Consider the following 23957-nt stretch of genomic DNA (forward strand, 5'->3'; position numbering starts at 1 on the left):
TCTAATAATGGAATAGAACGACGGTCGTGGATAGAATAAGCTGCAAAACTCCCTTCTTGGGAGCACTTGCTCCCTCCGCTGAGACTTCCCTTCCCGGCCACTCATCAGTTTGGCTCAAATAAACTCATAAAAATTCTCTACAGGTTTGGATGCTTCTTACATTGACATAATGAACAGGATATATATAATAGAGAATGTAACAATATGTGTGTATATACTCATACGTCTACATGTGTTCCCTTGCGTACGTGATACGTCTCCTTTACTACATGTGCAATATTTTCATGGTGGAACCTGGAAGGAATCATTTTGCCGAGTCAGCTTCCCGGCTGCTTTCGCTTCTGCTGATCACAGGGCGTGAACATGCAGCTCGCCCCCCTCTTCAGACTGTTGTGGTTCAGTCACAGAGTGTGCTTGTGTCCGGGAGTAAAGGACTCTCACATGGGGGGTGGGGGGAACCCCACACAAGGCCTGCTTTCACTGAGGCACAAGGGGGCTTTCAGATGGACTCGAATTTCAAAGTTCACGGCTGTCCTCCCCTCCCCATGTGGCCCATGTGGTTAATTTGAGTTTCTACGCCAAAGACAAAAGCAGGGAGAGCAGGAGGCAGGCGAAGGCAGAGGAAAGTTGAATGAAAGCGAAGCTTGCGGGCCCGCCCATGAGCCCAGTGAGGGTTGTATTTATGCGGCTTCCACACTGAAACAGGGGAAGGGCTCCTGGAGGTCCCTGCCTTCTCCCTGGTCCGTGAATTCGTGAAGGGCAACTGCAGAAACACAGCAGAGGCAGTGTGTGGTGTCTCATTAAGGGGAGAGGATTAAGTGTCCCCAATAAAAACATGATTTGCATCTCAATAGTGCTCCTGGCTGGTTTATGAATGGGGGGACAGTCTGTGCAGGAAACCTGTATTCCTTTGCAGTCCTCCAGGCCACAGGGCGAAGGGGATAATTTATTCTACATCCTTGACTTCCCTTTCTATTTTTTTTTTGCAACCCTTGCAATTCTTTTGAAAGCTTGCCTTCCAGTCGGGAAACCGCAGCCAGATTGCTAAGATGTGCAGCTCCTGCAGCCAAGCCCGCCATCTGGAGGGGTTTGCAGGAGTCAGCAGCTCCGGGTCCAGCAGCAGCTATGGGCCAGGCAGGGTCCCGGTGCTGGTGCGGGGGCCGAGGCGGGGGTCCCGGAAAATAGCCCTGCTGCCCGGCACAGCCAAGCCATAAAGAAACACCCAGGAGGACTACGATCACAGGTAACAGACACCTCTCAAACGCCTCCTCTCTGGATGATCCAAGTCCCAGGCTGCAGCCTGTGTCCTGGTGTGTGCACAGCAATGGCTTCTCCTGTCTGGTTCTGCAGGAACAAGAACGTTATGTTCCCAGCCCTGGGTCCAGGTCCTCCTCACCCAGCCAGTCACCCTGTGGGAGAGGCCTGGGGAACATGGGTTCCCCACAAACAGCCGCCTGGCTAAGCCGTGGGGCTAACACCTGTGTGTAGGGCAAACTTGTGTCTCCTTCTTCCTTCTTCGCAGTAACTGGAACGGGGGTTGGGGGGCGGCCTGGACCTAGGGGCTCCTTGAGCAAACTGAACCTTGAAAGGTAAACTTATTGGAACATAAATGGAAGCCCTAGAAAGCCAACCCCTGAATGCAGCCCTGAAGGGGACAGTTCCCCTCATCATAAGGCCCACACAGTGCGACACAGTGAAAACCCGGGAATCATCCCCCGGGCTCGGTCAGCACAATCTACCGCCCACGTACAGGTGACCTCAGTGTGGTCCCGCCCAGGGAGAAAGCCTGCGTCAATCAATTCCCAGGTGACGGGGAGCCTCCCCTCCCCCAGCAGGCACGGCCCCAGTGTCTACATTCGGGGCGCCCTTTCTAAATGATGGCCTCACTGCCCAATGACTTCTATCCCACCACACACAACAGCCACCCCGCTGCTGACCAAAAGGCTTGGGTTTCCAGAGAGAGAACCTAAGTATAACCAAGGTGTGTTTGCACCTTTGGGTAGAGAATTCATCTTTCCGCCTCAGAGTCTGTTATTCTTTCCCCATCACTAACATAGAGAATATCCTCCGGGCACGGACAGAAAAAACGTGCCCGGGAAAGAGCTGGGACAGCAGTGTGTCTGCCTCGCTCATCTCAACGGGGGAAAAGCAGGTTCAGAAAGTGGAGGGAACTCGTGGCGGACACGGCGAGTTAATGACGGGGCGGGAAACTCGGCCGAGCTCTCCTGGAGTCCTCCTGACCTTCTTCCATCGCAGAGCTCGCTGCTCTGAGATCCGACCTTGGGCAGCGTCACACGTATATTAATATAAACGGGGGTTTTTTCTTACAGTTCGAGGCCAGGAGGCCGGATTGAAGGACTAAGTGAGAGAGGCCCGGAGGCCTCTGACTGAACCCCTGCTGTGACATCCTCTGTCACCGTCCCCTCCCTGTGGTTTGCGTGGTGAGTGACAGACCAGTGAGTGATGTGGCACCAGAGCCCGCTCCGCAGCCCACCGGGGGTCAGCTACTGCCGAGACACACCTGCTGCACAGGGGTAGGTGCGCCACATTCCCGCTAAACAGAAGAGAAGTGAATCGCGTGGGGTGGCGAACGTACCTTCTACCGTGACGTGGAAATCGTGCGTGGCCACGCCCAGGAAGTTGTTGGCTGTGCAGCGGTAATTCCCTTTGTCCTCGTAGGAGACGTTCTCTATCTTCAACATCTTGCCGTAATTCTCCTTCGTTTCTCTTCCTTTTGGTAAATCACCACCCACTTTTTCCCAATCGACCTGTGGTGTTGGCCTGAAAAACAATCAGGAAGCGATACATGTCTCTAAATGGGCAAAACGAGAGGTAAAGAACCTCACGGGACACACCCCTCATCGCGTGGCTTTCCTGCGTGTTCTCAGAGTCCCACCGAGGGATGTCCGTTCGCATTCCCGGGGCCTAGACCCGCCCACACGACCAGGGTGAACGTGGGGGCTGGCTCAGGCCGCCGCCCTCAGCACCTCCTCCCACAGTCTCCTCCTCACACCCTCCCTCCTGTGAACGGGGCCCACTGCAGGGACGGGCTGGGCCGTGGGGGTGGCTAGGGGAAGGATGGACAACTGGACGCCTAGACATAGGGCAAGAGAGGTGTCGGGTGTGAAATCTCCCTGTGGCGACTGGAAGTGGCCAGAAATACCAGCCCCTTCCCTGTATGAGTTTGAACACGAGATAAAGGAGGACCCAGCGGCCGGCCGAGGGGAGCCCTGAGATACTGCAGACAATGTCTCAGGTGAGACAGCCGAGGGGCTGGCTGCAGGCCTGAGCCCCCCGCCGACACGGGCCAGGCTGAGAGCACACGGCCTGCAGGGGCCGCACGAGTGCATTCGCCACGGGCCTTGGAGCTCACGGCCTAACAGGTGCTTCGCCCGAGTCTCCGAATGGCTGTGTACCACCCCATCTGTCAACATGGAGAGGCGCCAAGTCACAGGCTGCTTGGACCACAGTCCCCCCCAGCCTGGAGCCCTCACAAGCCCAGACTTCGGTAGTGCCAGCCCTCCCTTTCTGCCGGTCCTCGGAATTAGTCTAATCCTCTAAACCCCATCCCTGGAGGGACAGAAGGAAAGGAGCCTGAGCGTCAGGCGATGATGGTGAAGCTCCTTTCTCAGGGGCGCAGCCACACCTCCACAGCACGGCAGCTGTATCCTCGCCAAATTGTTTTTTGCTCTTTTCTATTTAATTGAAGGAAGATTTACTGACAGCGTTTGAGCGAGGAAGAACTGAAGGGAAATACAGGGTGTGCCCCCCAAAACGTATACACACGTAACAGCTGATAGCTCAATTGCTGTTTCTTCCTTTTCAGATCTAACCCATTGGGGTATGTAACTCTTCAAAGTGTGTATACTTTTTGGGGACACTGTATATTGTTTAACCTCTTTATTATGTGAGAAGGTGACAGTGTCAGGCTGGGCGCCAGTGTCCCTGCAGAATTTCCTGTTCCACACATGGACACTTCTCCTACATGTTCTCTGATTCAGAGATGCTCCATCCCTTGACTGCACAGAGCAGCTCCTTGGGTTGAAAAGTGCAGAAATAAGCTAAACATCGAGGTGGCTCAGATTCTGGAGACAGACAGGAGAGGGGACTCCAGGTCTCGGGGCTCCCCCCCTCCACTGCCCCGGGAAGTGGAGAAATCCAGCCGCCATGTGGTGTGCGAGACGCCGCGCCTGACACAGGAGACCAGGTGGGCGTCCAGGGATGACTGGTCTGTGACCGCAGAGGGCGTGGCTTGAACCTCCCGAGGAAGGTCAATGAGCAGCTCTCTAAGATCCCACAGCATGTCCCCTGCATCTGAAGCAGGACCCGCTGGGCTCGGGCACACCCCAGCACCGGGAGGCAGGGCCGTGCGTGTCAGGGGAAGTCCATGCACCGGGCCCCGGGTCCCAGATCGACAGGTTTCTGTCCTGCAGATTCCTCCCTGGGCTGCATGTTCTCGGCAGCACGGGGCAGCGTTTCCATGGTTCTGAAAGCAGCCGTGTGCCACCATCCACCCCAGGAGGAAGACTGTGGCTTTTGTGGGAAACAGGGAGGGAGGGTGGCTGAAAGGTCGCCGGGCCCACAGAGCCAAGGGGCACCGTGACGAATCCTGAAAGAATGTGCCTTCTTCCACCACAAGCTCATGGGCACCAAACCACGGGGCGGTGGTTCCCACATGGTTCCCACCGGCCGGACGCGCCCACCTTCTCACACAATGGGGACCAGCTTCCGGAACAGGCCCTGAAGTGTAATGTAAAACCACTCACTGGGAATGTACACTGAGCTATGGGCGACCACGACCTCTAAACTCCATGTCCTGCCCCACTGACCACCGCCCAGCGATGGGGGGTGGGGGGACGCCCTCAGCTCGCAGATGAGGAAGGAACCGGGTGCTGGGGCCTGCTTCCCACGGAGGATGGCGGGAGGCAGGCAGCACAGATAGACAAGAGGCCAGAGAAAGGCCACCTGCCTGACCATGTGTTAGAGAAGATGGGCCTTGTTCGCAAGGACTTATGGAGGTTACTCAATAAACGCAATAATTCCAAAATGTGGGTAGTGGTGGAACCTGATTGGCCTTTGGGCAGTGGGCACCCAATGCCACATACAGATCACGTACCATGGAAACGTACACTGGAAACCTATATGATCCGATTAACCGAGATCATGCCCCAAATCGAATTAAACAAAAGAGAGAGAAAAGATATGACCAAGTGAAGGACCCCCGTGCTTTCCTGGGGGATTTGGAAATGTGTGTTTTTGTTTTGTGCGTGTGTGTTTTTTTTTTCAGATAAAGTCCAGGGAATTCTAGGCTCACGTGAAACTGTCTTAACTTATGTGGACGGGCCCCCCTCGTGCCGCGGGAAGCAGGGGACAGGAGAGGCAGATGGGGTCCTGGGAACCTGACAGGGAACCTGATGAGGAGCTGGAGGGACAGGGCCAGCCCGGGACCAAGACCTGTCCCTGCCTCCACCGCTGCTGGCTCCAGCCTGGGCCCTCAGGGTGGCAGCGGCTGACTGAGCAAAGGGGGCTTCTGTCACCATCACCCCGTCCTCACTCCCACACTGACGGAGTGAGCGGCTTATAGATCAATCCCAGCGCCAGCCTGAAGTCTGGATAGTGGAGTGACAATTATTCCCTCCAGACATGTGCTCACTCATGCTTTTTTTAAAAAGGCAACAGTCGAAAACGGGGTGTGCAGGCGCGCCTCAATGGGCATCATATTCCTTACACAGCGCACGGACGGTCGGGGCTGACGGACGGTCGGATGGGGCAGGTACTCACAGGCCTTCGGCGAAGCACTCCAGCACCAGGGTGTCCCCCCGGAGGACGGTGACCGAGGACTCGGGGCCCCTCGCCGCCGGAGGCAGCAGCAGGCTGGGCTTCCTCTGCTTGATGGAATTCGCTGGAGGGAAAAGAACAGTGTCCTGTTTTTCTCAGGCTCAGAGAGTGACTGTCCTGTGGCTCTAGCCCAGTGATGGCGAACCTTCTGAGCTCGGCGTGTCAGCATTTTGAAAAACCCTAACTTAACTCTGGTGCCGTGTCACATAGAGAAATTTTTTGGTATTTGCAACCATAATAAAACAAAGACTTATATTTTTGATATTTATTTTATATATTTAAATGCCATTTAACAAAGAAAATTCAACCAAAAAAAATGAGTTTGCGTGTCACCCCTGACACGCGTGTCATAGGTTCGCCATCACTGCTCTAAACTGTTCTCAGAACAGACGTAACCTGATGCCTCTATGGGAGCGAGTGGTGGACAGACAGACACCCCCCCCCCCCCGCATCTGGGTCTGTTTCCACTAAGATGCCCTCCTGCACGAGGCTGGGGACCCCCCGGGGAGCGAGGGGAGTGAGGCCGGAGGAGGAAGCCTGTCCTGGCCAGGCCTTCTGGTCCAGGATTCAAACACGGCGGAGAGGAGAGCTCATTTCCTGACGGAAGCCCTCCAGTTCTCGGACGTCTGATTCTATGGTCTACACCTGAGTCGCGCCCGCCCCATCCAATGACTCTGTGTGTCTCTGTGTCTGTGTCTCTCATTTAAACCAGGGGTGGGGAGCCAAGGGCCTCTGGAGATGTATCACATCATTCGCGGGCCACACAAAAGCATCAACTTAAAAATTAGCCTGCTGTATTCGGTCTAACATTTAATTAGCTCACCCCTAATATATTTAAGGGGGGGGTTAATAGACACCTCTATGTTAAGGAATTTTCTTTAACATGAATATTAGTGTTTTAATAAACTCACAAAGGTATCAGAGGAAAAACTCAAACTGTGAGATGGCAACGAGCTACAACGCTGAGAATCACTGCCAACACCACGCACGACCGACTTACCCCGGGAGCCGGCCTCTGTGGGTGAACCCGAGTCATTAGCATGCTTTACTGAAATGAGAAAATGGAAGAGGAAACTCACAAACACAATGGTGGGTGTGGATGCCAACAGAGAACGAGGGGTCACATTCCTTCCCAAGGAAAAGCACCGCGTGAGGCAGGACACGTTCCGCTAGCGCACCGTCTTTGGGGAGACAGTGGGAGGGCCATTCACGCGGAGCTTAACCTTGAACTGTCACAGGTGGGTCCAGGTGGGAGGACACAAGTGGCAGCTCATGGAGGAGAGCGGAAGCTGCCAGGACGCTCGAGCGGAGCCCTGGCATCATGCACCACACGTAATGACGGAGAAAGTCACCAACCAAACTAGACCACGGACGGCCATGCCCGCCCGGCGCCAGCAGAGCCGATGGTCCTCCCTGGGACCCTCCAGGCCGTTCTCCCCTGATGATGCTTTCCCATTTGGGCACCCAGACCCGAATAGGGGAGGGGAGCAATTCAAATAACCTTGTCAATTTTGGAAAGACAGAAAAAATCATGTGAAAAACATCGTAATAGTGCCCGGCCGGTGTGGCTCAGTGGTTGAGCTTCAAACCCTTGAACCAGGAGGTTGCAGGTTCGATTCCCAGTCAGGGCACCTCCCTGGGTTGCGGGCTTGATCCCCCATAGGGGGCAGGCAGGAGGCAAGCAATGAATGATTCTCTCTCACCATTGATGTTTCTATTTCTCTCTCCCTTCCTCTCTGAAATCAATTAAAAAAAATAAAAATTTTTTTTAGAAATTTGTAATATTGCTCCTCTTTTATCTTTGACTGCTGGGCTCTGCATCTTTCCAGCCTACTGACTTGTCCCGGGAAGCAGAGCCCGACGGGTGCTGGGAAACCCGGGAATATCCTGTCTGCTGCGCCCACTGGCTTGGGTTTCTGGCTGCAGAGACAGAGCTGGGCAGCTGCAGGGGCAGATGTCTCCTGTCGGGTACCTCCCTGGAGTGGAACTAAACAACCCGGCTCTCGCTGGCATTGGCCGGAATGAAATGACAGACACGTTGGCATTCAGCATGCGCGGCGGCGGAGGGTAAGTTATCTGGACTTACAACTGTTGACTGTCAGCTTCATCGGCATTTTCTGCACAATGGTCCTCAGCCTGGGGAAGGCCGCGAAGCAACAGTAGTCGTTCCGGCTGTCGTGTTCCTCCACGTTCGCAAAGTACAGGTCCCCCTCCTGGCTCATGTACACCCTCTCATCTTGCTGGATGTGCTCCAGTTCTGGAAAGGAATGTCTGTCGTTAAAGGGGCAACAGTCCTGCCCCGGCCGGTGTGGCTCAGTGGGTTGGAGCGTCGTCCCGTGCACCGAGAGGTTGCAGGTTCAATTGCAGGTCAGGCAAGTTTGATCCCTGATTGGGGCACATGCGGGAGGCAACCAACTGATATTTCACTCTCACATGGATGTTTCTCTCTCTCTCTCTCTCTCTCTCTCTCTCTCTCTCTCTCTCTCCTTCTTCCTCTCCTTTCCTCTCTCTAAAATCAATAAAATCCTACCTCAGGTGAGGATTATAAATAAATAATCTCATCTCTCTTTACCTTTTTCAGTTTCTTGGCTTTTCCATTATTTCACTGGATGTGGCAGGTGAAACATTACTAAAACAGAAATATAACACTGTCCAGTGAGGCTCAGTAGTTGAGCAGTGACCTAGGAACCAGGAAGTCACATTTCAGTTCCAGGTCAGGGCACATGTCCTGGTTGTGGGCTTGATCCCCAGTAGGGAACATGCAGGAGGCAGCCGATCAATGATTCTCTCTCCCTCTCCCTTCTTCTCTAAAATCAATAAAGATTTTTTCAAAAATATATTTTATTGATTTTTTACAGAGAGAAAGGGAGAGAGATAGAGAGTTAGAAACATCGATGAGAGAGAAACATCGATCAGTTGCCTCCTGCACACTCCCTACTGGGGATGTGCCCGCAACCCAGGTACATGCCCTTGACTGGAATCGAACCTGGGACCCCTCAGTCCGCAGGCCGACGCTCTATCCACTGAGCCAAACCGGTTTCGGCAAGATTTTTTTTTAAAAAAAGAAATATAATGCTCACAAGTAGATACTGGTTGTGCTGGGCCCTGACATGGGTGCTGTCCAAGGTGAGTGAGTGGGTGATGTCCAAGGTGAGTGAGTGGGCGCTGTCCAAGGTAGGCAGGTTGTTGGACACAGGGAGGACCCCCTCCCAGACGCTCCTCGTCCTATCACTGGCCTGCACGCTCTTCAGGTGTGCCAAGCTTACGGGATCTGTTTGGTGGTTGTCTAGTGTTTTCACGGACACCCCGAAGTGTGTATTTAAAACCTGGAGCAAACTCTAGGAGGGTAGTTTCTAACTGTGTTTGGCTCCACAGTGATAACCTGATATTATTTCTTATCTTCGGCTCCAGTGTGTCACCTGACATGCATGCGGCTGAACAGACCCCACTCACCGATGTTCATCCAGTAGATGTGCAGCGGGGGCAGCCCCGTGGGCGGGTTGCAGGGCAGGACCAGGGGGTCTCCCTCCTCCACTTCAAGGGGCTCGATCTTTTCTTTGGGGAATTTTGGAACATCTGGTACAAGAAAGTCATTTCAAGACATTGTTAAAGTTAACTTCCAGCAGTACAAGTAATACTTTGATGCATTCTTCTTTCACAAAATTGGAGCATTTTAAATGAACTCAGCACCCCCATCTTGGTTCTCCGATCTCCCCTGCAGAGAGAGATGCTGGTGGGAACCTGGGTGCGTCCTTACACAAGTTTCAACTCCCTGTGCAGTTGTAACTGCTGACCAGACGCTTTCGCTGGGACATGGATCCGGCCACAGCACACCCGTGTGTGTGTCTGCACGGAGCGGGAGCGCCCAGCCACGGGCTCTGTGCATGTTAAGCTCTGAGAGACGTGGCACCTTCTGCAAACACTGATTTCTCTCCCGCAGACACACGCTCCCTCACTCTACGGTGACGCCTTTGCATGTGACTGGCGAGTACTCCGTTCACAGCGTGAACACGCCGGAGAAGGGATTCCCAGCCCACGTGGGGGAAAGGGCACAGCTGCATGTGAGGCGGAACGTGACCACGTCACAGGGCAGAGAGCCTTCTCCTGGGAGCCGCTCTGAGTAAAAGGAACTTGGAATGAGGGGCGTGACGTGGGGAAGGGGCCCCTGTGAGGGTCCGGCATGTGCTTCCTCCTGGGGGGACCTCCCTGAGGGCGAGGCAGTGCCCACGGACGTGCAGCCACAGCCCTGCCGGGACTCCACCCCAGCACCCATGCTGGGTGTTCCTGTGAAGGTATTTACACAACAGCCCTAAGGACACTCAGCACGTGTTTGGCTGGACCTTCGCTGGCGCCTTTGAACCCTGCGCGGGGACCTGCGTTAGGGACTCGCCCAGCTCTCGTGGAGCGGAAGGGCCTCGGGAAGGATTCCTAACCCTCCGGAGTGGGACGTGCTAGGGTTCCCCTGCCCTGTGCTCCCTTCCTCAGGGGCGGGTCACGAAGATGGCGGTCACTCTCGGAGGCGGGGGACACGCTCGCTTACTGTAGTCTTTCCCGCTGGAGGAGCCCCTGCATTTCCCCCACGGCCCTCCCCTCGCGGCGGGGGGAATGTGCTGGCATTTCTCTGATCGCCGCAGCAGCTGTATGAACTGCTTCTGTCTCGCGCCCAGGACCTTCCCCAGCTCAGCCTTGCAGGGGGCAGGGTGTTACTCCACGGCCTTGGCCACTTGGGAAGGTGGGCTTCCTCATGTGACGGGCCCGGCGGGTTCCCTCCCGGTCGCCTCCTTCCAGCACGTCTCCCTGCAGGCCTGGGCAGGCCCCTGGAATGGCAGCCACCGGGGATCCTGCTTCTGCTCCGGGAAGCGGGTAGCGTTCCATCCCCGTCAAAGGTCAGAGGCAGGAGCGGGCTCAGTCATCACCAGGCTCCGAGCTGCAGGGAGTAACGGCGCCACCTCGCTGTGGCCGGCAGCTCTGACTGAGCAGGTGTGTGACACTGTGCAGGAAGTCCACCTCTCCTGAGCCCAGCATAGTGACTTCCAGACTCCAAATCCCCACCCTCGCTCAGTGTTCAGTGCCAAAGCCCAGCGTCCGTGGAGCTGAAGGTCGCAGGGCCCTCAGGGAGTTAGGGATCTGCTTATACTCAGACACGAGGGGCAGCGGAGGGAGGGAAAACCGGTTCCAGAAATGCAAGGAGCATGCAGTTCTGACTGTAACAAGCAGACGCCAGGGGCCCAACCAGAATGCTCACTTCCCAGGGGACACCCCCTGTAAAGCAGGATGAATAAGATGCAGCAAGCCCTAATTAAAGAATCGCCCCCTCAGAGCACTCAGAAACCTAACGATTCCCGCAGAGAGCACAGCCGGGGAGCCCTGCATTAATTAAACCTAGGTTATAAAGCGCCAATTCTGAACATGTCAATAGTGTAATTCAACTGGCTTCCAAGGTACCAGTAATAAGACAGAAAGTAAAATGAAATGTGTAAGTCCACCCAACCTTTTATTCCGTGGCAGAAGTCTCTGGAACAGCTTTTGACCAAAGATGAAATTACTATCCGGAGGCAGGGGAGAATATTTATATGTGGAATCATTTAAGGTCTGAGAACCAGTATGACAAAGGACATTAATTTGTTGGTTGGTTGGGATTACTTCTTAGGTCTTATTGTTGAACTTTGAAGCCGTTTCGTGAGTGTGATGCCGGCTGCAAGGCAAACATTGCCACCTGCGCAGAGGAAGTGAAACTTAATTACCATAACTCATCAGCGGGTAGGAAGTCGGCTTCATTCCGATGAAGACATGGCTCCTGTCTAAAAGTAACCCTCACTGGTGACTTTTGCTAATTGTGTTTCTCTGGCGACAAACATCGGCAAGGCTGAGTCTGGACTCGTGCAACGCTGTCTGAAGTGAATGTATACACGCTCATTTTTCTTCTGGGCTCTCGCTTGCCGGCTCATTTCAGAGGAGCAGTCCCTCAGCGTGCAGAGCAGCCTCCTTCCTGCAGCCTCGGAGAGCCCGGCCTTGACGGGGATGCTCCCTGTGCGGAGGCCTGGAAACCCCGACCGCAGAGCCAAGGTCCGCAGGACACCCAGCCCTTCCCGCACCTGCTCGCTCCTCTTCTCCAAGGGGCTTCCTCATTTATTCTTCCGCTGACGGATGCACTTCAGGTAATGGCTCCGAGGGCAGAGGGTCCTGAACCCCAGCCAGAATCTGCGTGGAGCACTTTCACAGAGACCAGTGAGCTGCGCCCCAGTCTTCTAATCAGAGCGACCGACCAACACAGCAAACCTGCAAAGCAAACCTCCCGGCTCTGAGGTGCGGGAGGGCTCCGCAACCCACCATCCACGCTCCGCACCTCACAGGACGAAAGCGAACGGCTTTGCGCCTGGAACGCCGGAGACGCCTGAGAAACACGCGAACCTGTAGGCTGCCCTAAGGGATGAACCGAGCCCTCATACTAACACTCGTGGGCTACGCGGCTTCAGCCCTTTCTCCTTTTCTCAGGCACCCTAGGGTCCTACGACGTCATCCCTATGGGATCCTTGGAAGGGTGACTAGAAGTTTCTTGGGGAAAGATACTATGAAACCTAAGCTGTACAGTCCCCCCTGCCCATCTGCCTCACAGTAGGGTCGCCATGCCCTGGCCGGTGTGGCTGCTGGTTGGGCCTGTCCTGATTCCCTGTCGGGGCAGGTGCCTGGGTCGTGGGCTCTATCCTTGGTGGGGATCGTGCAGGAGGCAGCTGGTCAATGTTCTGCTCTCACATCAATGTTTCTCTCTCTTTCTCTCCCTCCTTCCCTCTCCCTTCCGCCTTTCTCTCTAAAAATCAATGAAAAAAAGCATTAGGAAAACAAAAAGAGTTGCCAAGACACGGCGTCAGGGAGGGTTAACGCCACTAGACATGCTAACTAACCAGTCCGACAGACATGTCCTGGGGACTCAACCCCCAGGCACGGAGTCTGCAGAGGGGCCTTCCTGGGACTCGAGGATCAAGTCAGGTCCTGAGTCTGATCCCCGACGGCCAGGTGCCCTCGACCAAACGGGTGGCGCCTTCAGCTGACAGAGAGGATGCTGCTGGCATGACGGGGCACAGGCGGCCTGGGAGCATAGGACCGTGGGTGCACACCCTGGAGCCGCTGCCAGGGCTGCACCCTGACTTCCCCACGCGCCACGTGACCAGAGCCTGCTCCTTCATGTGCTCCTGTGTCCTGGTTCATAAAGTGGCACCGCACTGACCCCTAATTCACTGGTGTGGGTCAGAGTTTAAAGAAACCACTTCACATAAATAAATTAAAACAGTGTGGCACTTAAAGATCACTAGACATGCCCTAGAACAGCGGTTCTCAACCTGTGGGTCGCAACCCTTTCACAGGGGTCGCCTAAGACCATATGTAATTACATATTGTTTTTGTGATTAATCACTATGCTTTATGTTCAATTTGTAACAATGAAAATACATCCTGCATATCAGATATTTACATTACGATTCTTAACAGTAGTAAAATTACAGTCATGAAGTAGCAAGGAAAATAATTTTATGGTTGGGGGGGTCACCACAACATGAGGAATTGTATTAAAGGGTCGAGGCATTAGGAAGGTTGAGAACCACTGACCTAGAAGGTTTGGCTCAGTAGATAGAGTGTCGGCCTGAGGATCCAAAGCGATTCTAGGTTCGATTCCAGTCAAGGGCAGGTACCTTAGCTGCAGGCTCCTCCCTGGCCTGGGCCCTGGTCGGGGCGCGGGCAGGAGGCAACCAATCAATGTGTTTCTCTCACATTGATGTTTCTCTCTGTCTTTCCCTCTCCCTTCCACTCTAAAAATTTTTCAATGGAAAAATATCCTTGGGTGAGGATAACAACAACAAAAATATCACTACACATGCGTGGGTCTTGCTCAGGTGTGTCCCCCCCCCCCCCCCGACCCCACCCCCGCAACGCTCACCCCATCATGAGGGCAGACGGGGCGGGGGGCTCTCTTCTCCTGCATGAGCTTCTGTGATGTCTGTGAATATTTGGGATTAACGTCTCCAGAGGCGGCAGGGAGGGGGCCAGAATCACTGTGTATAAAGGTTTCTGTTTGCAGGGACAACAATGGGATTTTCGGCTGATGTGCTCGCCTTGGAACTTAGGTGGCTAAAGCCTTCGAGGTTACAGATGAAAACTTTACAACATGAGAGAGATACATGATAACACTCAAATCACAAAGACCTATTAATATCAAAAGAGAATCCAATCTCTGCCACTTTAGAAAAGACTCAAGTGATGAAGGCTGTGGACGCTCCACCTGGTCTCTGATGTATGAATTCCCTGGGAATCGGGCTCGGGGTCCTCTTCAACATACAAATGATCACAGAACACGGCCAGGTGATGAAGTCATTTCAGGAGAGACTGAACACGATGCATCAGAAACTAATTTATTTTTCTCTTTTCTGAGCAGCAGAAACACGAAGCTATTACCCGCCACTTAGCTCAACTCCGAGAGCCGCTCTTAACGACAATGCCAGCGGGTTCCGGTCAGAATCTCCTCCCATTGCTCGGGTCTTGGCTCCGTCGGCTTCGAGAGCCAGAGAACATGTTTGTAAAATCCTCTAATGGAGAATCGTAGATGAGAATGTGCCGTTTCTCTCTCTGCACCAGGTCTAGCTGCTGCTTTTGCCTTTGTGTTTCCATAGCAACCATCAGAATTCAGGGTAGGGACCAGCCAACGCCATGTCTTCTACAGGGATTTTTAATAACCTCCCTGCCTCTCTCTTTCTCATCTTATTTCAGCAAATTGATTTCAGATGGATGATAGGTAGGTAGGGAGACAGAAGATAGATAGATAGATAGATAGATAGATAGATAGATAGATAGATAGATGATGGATCGATCTAGTTTTATCATCCTCAACCACAATTTCCATGGCGATAATTTCTGATCCAGAATTCATTAACACTTGCGACTGAATGTCACTTCAAACCCCAACTCCTGAGGTCATTTCCAAGTTTATGTGTCACTGCTTTGCCCCTGACTATGCTACAAAGTTTCACCTACCAGCTCAGTAAGGCCAATTCCAACAAATCGGCATCCTGCATACTTATTCACTTCATGTACATAAAAAGGGCCCTTTGTAAAGCAAACGCAAGTGATAACGAGAAGGAACACTCTTTCAGCCACCGCCCCTTACACAAAAGACATAATCTTGCCACAACCTGTCTGTCCCCCCTCGTTCCAGGAGCGATCATTACTCTCCTGCATTTTATTTTTATCAATCGCTTGTTTTGCACTACAAGATTGCCACACAAAATGACGCCCCTACACAATATCGCATTTTGATGGACGTTTGAACTCCCATAAATGAGACCACAGAGTATGTGTGTCCAACCTATTCCCAAGGCTCAGCAGTCTTCCCTGCTGGGCTGTACTTCTGTCTGATTACACTACAAGGTATTCATTCTCCCGGCTGGGACGGGACTCCCGTGTTTACCCGTGTGTGGAGCTTTATGACCCTGACGTCAGGAATATTGTTAAAATACTCCTCCACCGCACGGCGCCGTCTTCAATCCACCGGGAAGGAAGCATCTCCGTGAGGTGAGAGAGGGCTCCAGAGGAAGGCTGTCTGCGTGGATGGTCAGCGTTTCACACCTCCCGTCTCAAGACCAGAACGAAAGAGAAGCCGGCTGGCTCTTCGCACCTCTGTCAGAGCTGCGTGGGTTTGTTTCCCGGTTCTCCGTGCAGTTCCACGGCCTGCACACCGCCATGCGGGCTATTGACACAGTCTTTCCACGGGGCCACGTCCCCGGCTTGTCCTTAGTCAAGAGATTCCACCCAATGGCCCCTCTGTCCCTCACATCCTTGAGTCAGTAGGTCACACTCCACAGACAGACAAACCAAAGCAACCAACAGAGACTTCTGTTCAGTTGTCCTGTAGATCAATTCATGGAGAATCAACATTTCAGCTTTCCTAGTCTTTCGACCCATAAAACGGGTATTTTCCCCATTTGTGTAAATCTTTGAAAATGGTTTTCATACACATGTACACCTTTTAGCTATAAAGTTCTCACGCCTCTGTTGGACTGACTTTCAGCGTCTATATTATTCTCCCCTTCACTCTCCTTTCTGTGACTTTACTGTCACCTCGAGCTAGCGCGTTCATTTTCATCTCAACACGATGACACCTAAGAAGCTGGCATCACCAACCGCCACCCTCTCTTCTGAGACCAGTGAGGATGAGAAATATGTGTCCACGTACACGATGCTCTAGCCGCGTCCAGCAAGTGTCCCAGTGCAGAATCTCCACCATGGTCACTTCAGAACGCATTCCAGGGCCTTGGCCGTCTCTCATTTCACTTAGGAAGTACTTAGAAATATGGCTATTAATTTGCAAAGATATAAGACTTTTCTAGTTTTCTTTTCATTATTGATTTCTAACTTAATTGCATAGGGTCACCTTTTCTTCCCAGCTAGTAAATCACCAAATATCGAGGAAATGTGCTCTTCCAGTTTAGCGACTGAGCTGTGCCGTGGTCCCTGGCGGGGTCTTTAAACCTTCTACGTGCCTGGCGTGGATGGTTTTTCTGCTTGAGTTCCCAAATAATGAAAAGATAAGGCGAAATGTTTTTCATTATTATGATAGATTTGTCTATTTCTCCATGTGCTTCTATTTTTTTCTTCACATAGTTTATCACCATGTACGCTTAGAACTAACCCAGGAAGCCTTTTTAAAAGAAGATCTGTGGTGCCTGGCGTTAATTCAACCACGCCTGCTCTCGTTGGCATAGCATTTAGCTGGGCCATCATTTCCACCTTGTGGTTTAACGATTCTGTATCCTTGTGCTTTAGGTGTGTTATGCTGTAAATGGCTTATGGCTTTTTATTAACTGGAGCATTTAGTCCATTTGCTTTTATCTTTAATCAGTGATATATACCTGAATTTATTTCTAGTGTTTAAAATGTCTGCTCATCCCACTTTGTATTTTCTCTCCTTTCTTTTTCTTCCTCCTCCTCACACCACATGGTTTGATAATCATTTTTTTCTATACTTTTAGAGTAATTACTCTATAAATATTAAGATGCACACGTAATGTGCAGAGTCTACATTGATCTAGCTGTTCTCTCCTCTGCAATCATTTCAATCTGGTCCCCACCCTGACTTGTGGGGTAAGGCCCACGTGTTGTGCACGTGTGTTTTAGAAGCACCTGCCTGTTCTTCTGCTGTATCCTGCGAGCGCTTGGCTGATCTTTGAGTTCTTCCAAGTTTAGAATGCCGTAAGGAGAAACTGCCACACAGCCCCTGGTGACAGTGTTCTACATAAGAATCTATTCTGTGAGCCTCTGGTTAGGATCACATGACCTTGCCTCCTTTAAGATCAGGGAAGAGAGCCAGTTGTGATGGTTGGTCATCAGAGGTCCCATGAGCATGGCAGTGATGCAGTCTTAGTTTTGGTGATAGTTACTGACCAATGACACCCTCCACAGTAAGCAGCTTGCAGTTTCCATGACAACTGTTTACAGCAGGCATGACTGCTAAGCATCCTTCTGAGGGACTCCCACGGTGACGTCAGGTGGGCTTTAGGATTTGCTCTGAACCACCTCACCTCTAGAAGTTACCTGTGTGACTTCTCGTTGGAAGCAAACTTTCATGCTCTCTGCCCCAGACCCTAACCTGGTGGCCCAGGGTCACGTGCTGCAGCCACGGCATGAGGGTGTCGCCCAGGAGGCTGTGTGGGGAACAGAACAGCTGTTCTGACAGACGGCTGCCACACCCATAGCGAACTGCGAGATTTAGGAAGGACCTGTGTGCACCCTGCTTGGGGATGACTTGTTACTGCAGCATAACTCGCTGACCCTAACTAATATCATGTGCAACTTAGTTCTCATTACGAGGCAATAGATACTACGTTTCCCCAAATTAGACACAAGGTTACTGGCTGAAGTGCAGCAACCTCCCATTGCTTTCAAGGTCATCCATCCACTTCTACGTGTCAAGACCTGGAAGAGAATTCCCCTTATAAAAAAGCTATAAGGCGCACATGCGCTGGTTAAATAATGTGTTGTTTCATTAGAGCCCAGAACAACGCCTACCGCACACTTGACAAAAACGTCTGTAAGTTGAAATCTCCACCGTAATACTCACTGGGAACTATAAATTCTATTTCTTCCGACATGGCCACTCCCAGCTTGTTCGAAGCGAAGCAGCGATATTTCCCCTGGAAGTGAGCTATCTGCCCCTCATTTGGGATCCGGAAGGTTCCTGAGTTGTTGGAGGCAATGACCCGAGGGTCGGAGAGGTCAAAGGGCTTGCCATCTTTCGTCCACGTAAATCTGTAACGAAAACTCAGCTTAAGGACGTGGAAAATGAACCGGGTCCTAGTGTTTATACACCAATGCACAGAAGTGACAAAACCAGGACGTTTAATTTCTGGTAGAAAGTATGTTGAATGGACTATCAGAAAAGACATCTGACAAGCGGCTGTAGACTGATGCGTACATCTCTCCAAATCCCTGAACTGAAGCTCAGTCCCCAGCGTGATGGGGTCAGAGGCGGGGCCCTGGGAGAGGATGAGGTCACGAGGTGGGGTTCTCGAGAGCGGGGTCAGTGTCCCTATGAAAGAGAGCATTCTTCCCTCCCCCACCCCCCACCCCCCACTGGAGGCTACAGAGAGGGGACGGCTGCCTTGAACCAGGAAGCGGCAGGAAAGGGGATTTCACACCTAAAGGCCTCGGGTGGGAGGCCACTCACCTTGGCTCCGGATTGCCTTTAGCTTCACATTCGATTTGAAAATATTCATCAAAGGGAAAGGCGACTTGCTCTTTTGACTGTTTTGTGATGGTTGGAACCTGTGGAACTAAATGGTAAAAACACGGAGTGAGGTTAACTAGTGACCACAGAGGCGCTGTCACCCGCTTTCCGTGGTGACGAGAGGAAGGTCTGAACAAGTGAAAACAGGATGAGCCTGGCTTCCGCTGTGTGCCATGGGTTTCATGGAAGGAATGCAATTCGGTGCCATTGCTTCATGTTGTCGTCTATTCCATTTTATTAGAAATTAAAACTAAAAATCCTTAAAATATTTATTAGTCCATGAAAAATAATCCCATCACAGGTTGAAATAAATAACATGTTTTATAAAAAACACAAAGTAGAATAAGAGACCTGGTATTGTTTCATTTTGCTGCAAATCTCTTTATATCCTAAGAGACATGGGTTCTCATATATGCCTGCAACAAATCTGTTGCTGAAATTGTTTTGCTTAAAGATCTCAAGAAAAAAAGAGGAAAATAGCCTAGCAGGTGTGGCTCAGTGGTTGAGTGTCAACCTATGAACCAGGAGGTTTTGGTTTGATTCCTGGTCAGAACACATGCCCAGGTTGTGGGTTCGATCCCCAGTGTGGGGTGTGCAGGAGGCAGCCAATAGATGATTCTCTCTCATCATTGATGTTTCTCTCTCTCTCTCTCTCTTCTCTCCCTTCCTCCTTCCTTCTCCTCTGAAATCAGTAATATATATATATATATATATGTTTAATAATAAAGATAAGAAGAAAACCCAGCCTCACACAGGTCTGTCCGTGAGCAGGTAAAATATTTTCCAGGCCCATCTGATGACTGTGGATAGCCCCCTAGAGAGTGCACCCAAACCCACCAAGTGGCAGTATCTTTTTTTTTCTTTTTTTTCATTTAATACAAATGTTTTTGTTTGTTAACCCTCACCCGAGGATATTTTTCCAATGGTTTTTAGAGAAAGTGGAAGGGAGGGGGAGAGGCAGACAAAGAAGCATCTATGTGAGAGAGACACATTGATTGGTTGCCTCCTACACACACCTTCACCAGGGCCGGGATTGAGCCTGTAACTGGGTGAGGTACATGCCCCTTGACCGAGATCGAACCCGGACCCCTCAGTCCATGGGCTGGTGCTCTATCCACTGAGCCAAATCGGCTGGGGAGAGTGTCAACTTCTTCATTGCAATGTGGAGTCTGAAACTGTAGCCATAAACTGTTCATACTCTGTTGTAGTAAAATGTCTGATCCGTGGATTCTTCTTAATCATACATGACCTGGCAACATCACACGATAACCGTTTGGAAAAATTACTGGTTCCCTCAGTGACAGCCACCCGCCAATCCTGATATATTTCATTACACAGTATTCCAAATTCACTTTTGTCAATATCCTCACTGATCGGACCAGAAAAGCCATCCCTGTCGGGGAGCTGTCAGGCTCCGAGTGGAGACTATCGGTTTGCTAATTTTATCAATGAAACACATATTGTCAGCTGTCCACCTTGACGTGACAGGGTCCATTGATCCACTGGGAGTAACATCTGCCACGTACCCGTTCCTGTAATCTCAGTCTGTTGTGTTCTTTGGAGTAAAAATGGTGCTCACGCCACGACTCGGTGAAGGAGCGGGACCACCTGGGGCTTTGGTCAGAGGCAGAACCACTTTATGTGGATGTCCTGGTTCAGCCACAGATTATGAAGAAGAATGTGCTCAGGAAAGGACACTTAATAAGAGCAACAGCGTTTAAGTGCTTCACCAAGGACAACCTTTTTTAAAATTTATTTTTTATTGATTTCAGAGAGGAAGGGAGAGAGAGGAGAGATAGAAACATCAATGATGAGAGAGAATCATTGACCGGCTGCCTCCTGGGCGTCCCCTCCTGGGGGATCCAGCCCACAGCCCAGGCATGTGCCCTGACCAGGAATTGAACCGTGACCTCCTGGTTCATAGGTCAATGCTCGGCCACTGAGCCACGCTGGCCGGGCTGCACAACGACAATCTTAAGCAAAACGTTTGTTTTGTTTTGTTTTGTTTTACTGAGAGGAGATGTTTGTGCAGAACACCTTGCCTGCTGGCCCAGCTGGCTGCCAACACCTTGATCTCTGCCAGGGTCACACCAACTATCCCCGTTGCTTTTGTAACATAAGGCACCTGTTTGCGCAGCAAAAAGCAACAGTGCCAAGCGGTGTTACTGTGAAAGGTCTGATCACAGACTGCCCGGATGTGCCCCTGGGACCAGAGAGGTACTAGGGTCATCTATGACGGACGCTCAGCCGAGGACAATAACTCCATGCCACTTCCAATTTTAAAATTCCTTTTCTGTATCTGTGCCTAATGAATCTGATAATCATGTTTTACTACCTTAGGAGCATTAGCCTAGGTTCAGGCTTTATCCACTGGGTACTGGTAAGTATTTTAATAACATCCATATCTGCACAGACAGTTACCTTGCTTCTGGTTAATGCTCTGGCTAAGCCAAGCAGGTCTTGAGCTGAATGCATATTCGTGTTACTCACCTTTTACTACCGTTATAAATGGTGAGGGATGGCGCACAATAGCCACGGTCCCTGAGATATCAGCTAATGGCTTGTGAACAACTTGTTTGTGAGAGCATTATTCTCTCCTAAATTTGCTAAGGTTGTAAAGTCTCAGCATAACTAATTATTCCAGGAATGGAGCTCACCACCTCTGGGTGTTTATAAGAATAGATATTCTACATTATAAATTCTTTCTCCATAATTAGGCCAATTACACAGACACCAGACGTGCTGACATTCAATTTGAATACCTGCCTCCGTTTCATTTGCTCCAGAGTCCTGAAATAAATGGGTAATATTCACTTGCTCTGAAAACAAGTCATTAATATTTTATAACAATTGTTGGCGAAGGACCGTGCGCCACGAAAACGCACAAGTAGCTGAGACAACCGGAATGAAAATGAGCATTGCGGACGGAGTCAAAAACCTCACACCCTTCACCACCAATGGAGCCGAGGAGGGAAGATGGAGAGGAAGCGGATGTTCTCAGAGAGGAGGGAGACTGTGAGTCGGGGACTGGCCTGGGGCAAGTGTGAAGTGAGCCCCTTTCCCTCGTGGATCACGGGGAACCTCGCTCCGAGTGAGGCACTGCTACTCAAAGCAAAAGAACCTCCCGAGGACGAATTCTTTCAGGCCCTTCCTGGCATTTCTACAGCGAGGCTGGCGTACGGTGTGTGTGAGCCGGCAGATTTCACCTCGAATAGAGAACCTCGAATCTGTACGTCTAGGGGGTGGGTCAGTGGGGTTTCTCAGGCAGGGGGCCAGGGAAACCTGTCCAGCAGAGTGGGGAAGCGACTCTCATGTGGGGGGAAGGGGGACTTCAGGTGCGGGCTGCCCACAGCATGTGATGTCCCGTAACCTAAGGAAGCCTCAGAAAGTGGTTTCCAGCACATTAGCTAACTCGGCCGGAGTGACGGCCTCTTCTGGTCACAGTGGGACTGACTATCTGGGTTTTTGAAGGGCTAACACCTGCGTATTCGACTTTCTGAGGCCCAGACTAATTCTCCAGAACTCGGACGGCCTGGAGGCCCTTCCCAAGGCGGGGAATCTAAGGAGCCCCAGCACACATTGTTAATAACTCTCAAAGTCACAGGCGGAAACCCAGGGGGGATAAGCCTTGAACTTCATGGACAAAATATATAAGTAACTTCTCAAGGGTCTCATTATGTCCCATGAGCTCATCACACAAGAGAATGTCCCCAAATCTCTACACTGTAGTTAACATACTCTACATACATTGCATTTGCAGATGTAGGGGCAGAAACAGAATGTTGGGGACCAGCTAGAACTGTAGGCAATATTAATCCTGTTCTGTTAACTGTGATTGTTTTATTTTGATTATAGAAGGCACATTCTAACCTGGCTGGCAGCTGCATGTGGGACCTGGGAGCTCACCTGGAAATGCAGCCCATCCTCCCCATCAGGGAGCTGCCTATTGTCATGGAAAGATTAACAACCTGTTGCAGAAACCAGAGCTGCCAGCCCTTTGAAGACCCCCAGCCCTTGCATATCACTAGACCTTTGAGGATCCCCATCCCCCATTACCTGTAAACTGCCCATTTGGCCTACCCTTTGCCTACTTCCCCATGTAATCTTTGTCCTTCTACCTGGCTTATAGTGAGGTGGGGGGCAGAGCAGATTTTTGTGAATGACCTCCTGCCCTTCCACGCTGCCGGCAGGACTGGAATCAACACTCATATATGATTCAACCTTGTCTCTGCTGAACTGGCTCAAGTAGTGACAGGCAGTCGGACCCACTGACTATCTGGTTACACAGACACATTGTTTTTTTGAGTTTTTAATTATTCTCACTTAATTAAACAGATTTATGATTTTTTAGATCTGCATTCATCTGACCAACATATACTAGGATGTAAACTTCCGTAAAACCACTGACTGGGCTCTTGCTGTACATTCACAGGACAGGTGCCTACATCTGCAGTGGGTGCCATCGGACGTGTGTATTCGCGCACTATAAAAACGGCTGCTTAACGCTCTCCTATCTCATTTTTCATTCCTAAATATATAGTCATTTTTTAAAAGAATACAAAGTTTATTCATTTCCTTTTTTTGTTATGATTGGTTGGGTACCAGTAATTTCTAAATCATACTTGTCCCTAAAATAAACTAACCTGAGTATATAAAAGGAGCAGCTGTTGGTTGTACTTGATACTTTCTTATACGGCAAAATACCTCCTAATCTCTAGCTTACGTTCTCATAGGCCAAGTCTGCAGGGAGGCAAAAGGCCTGGGCTGCAAGGAATGTCATGGGCAGCGCAGTGCAAGCCACGCAAACACCAAGGAAGACACAGGCAAATTCTGACAGGGTGCTGGGAAATACACAGAGATATGGTCAAAACGCCTCCTCGATCTAGACGTGTCCGATGTGAAATCAAAATGCACATGAGATCCCAGAGAGCCGGTACTGATGCCGTCACCCTACCTGAGAGCGGGATCTCAGAGGCGCTGGCGAAATGCAAGAGGAGGGACAGTAGAGAGAAGACGGCTCCGCCGGCGCCGGGCAGCCTCTCCATTGCTCTTCCGGGAGGAGGACGCGCAGAGGACGGGACTCTGTCCCCTCTGCCCTTCGGGTGAAAACGGAGGGGAATGGGGTCGACCTGGAAATGCAGAAAAAAAATACAGAATAGCACCGACTGGAAGCTCATATACCCTAAAATGTCAACATCATAGAAATTACATATATTTTTCGTTTTTTGTTGTTGTTAATCCTCACCTGAGGATATTTTTCCATAGATTTTTAAGAGAGAATGGAAGGGAGGGGTGGAGACAGAGAGAGAGAAACATCGATGTGAGAGACACACACAAATTGGTGGCCTGG

At 51.1% G+C, this 23957-nt stretch overlaps 1 protein-coding gene across 1 annotated transcript in view; it reads right to left on the reverse strand.

Annotated features, from left to right (window-relative positions):
- Positions 1–23736, reverse strand: part of CHL1 (cell adhesion molecule L1 like) — a 44632-nt gene extending 20896 nt beyond the window's left edge. Inside the window, exons 1-8 of the mRNA XM_023764057.1 lie at positions 23562–23736; positions 18548–18653; positions 17942–18129; positions 9292–9414; positions 7925–8095; positions 6839–6886; positions 5782–5902; positions 2597–2781 (exon numbers count right to left, since the gene is read on the reverse strand). Coding sequence (XP_023619825.1) covers positions 2597–2781; positions 5782–5902; positions 6839–6886; positions 7925–8095; positions 9292–9414; positions 17942–18129; positions 18548–18653; positions 23562–23652 — 1033 coding nt within the window. The 5' untranslated portion in view covers positions 23653–23736. The remainder of the gene's footprint in view (positions 1–2596; positions 2782–5781; positions 5903–6838; positions 6887–7924; positions 8096–9291; positions 9415–17941; positions 18130–18547; positions 18654–23561) is intronic.
- Between the last annotated feature and the right edge of the window lie 221 nt (positions 23737–23957).

This window comes from Myotis lucifugus, unplaced genomic scaffold, assembly GCF_000147115.1.
Source record: "Myotis lucifugus unplaced genomic scaffold, Myoluc2.0 scaffold_315, whole genome shotgun sequence".
Classification (NCBI taxonomy): domain Eukaryota; kingdom Metazoa; phylum Chordata; class Mammalia; order Chiroptera; family Vespertilionidae; genus Myotis; species Myotis lucifugus.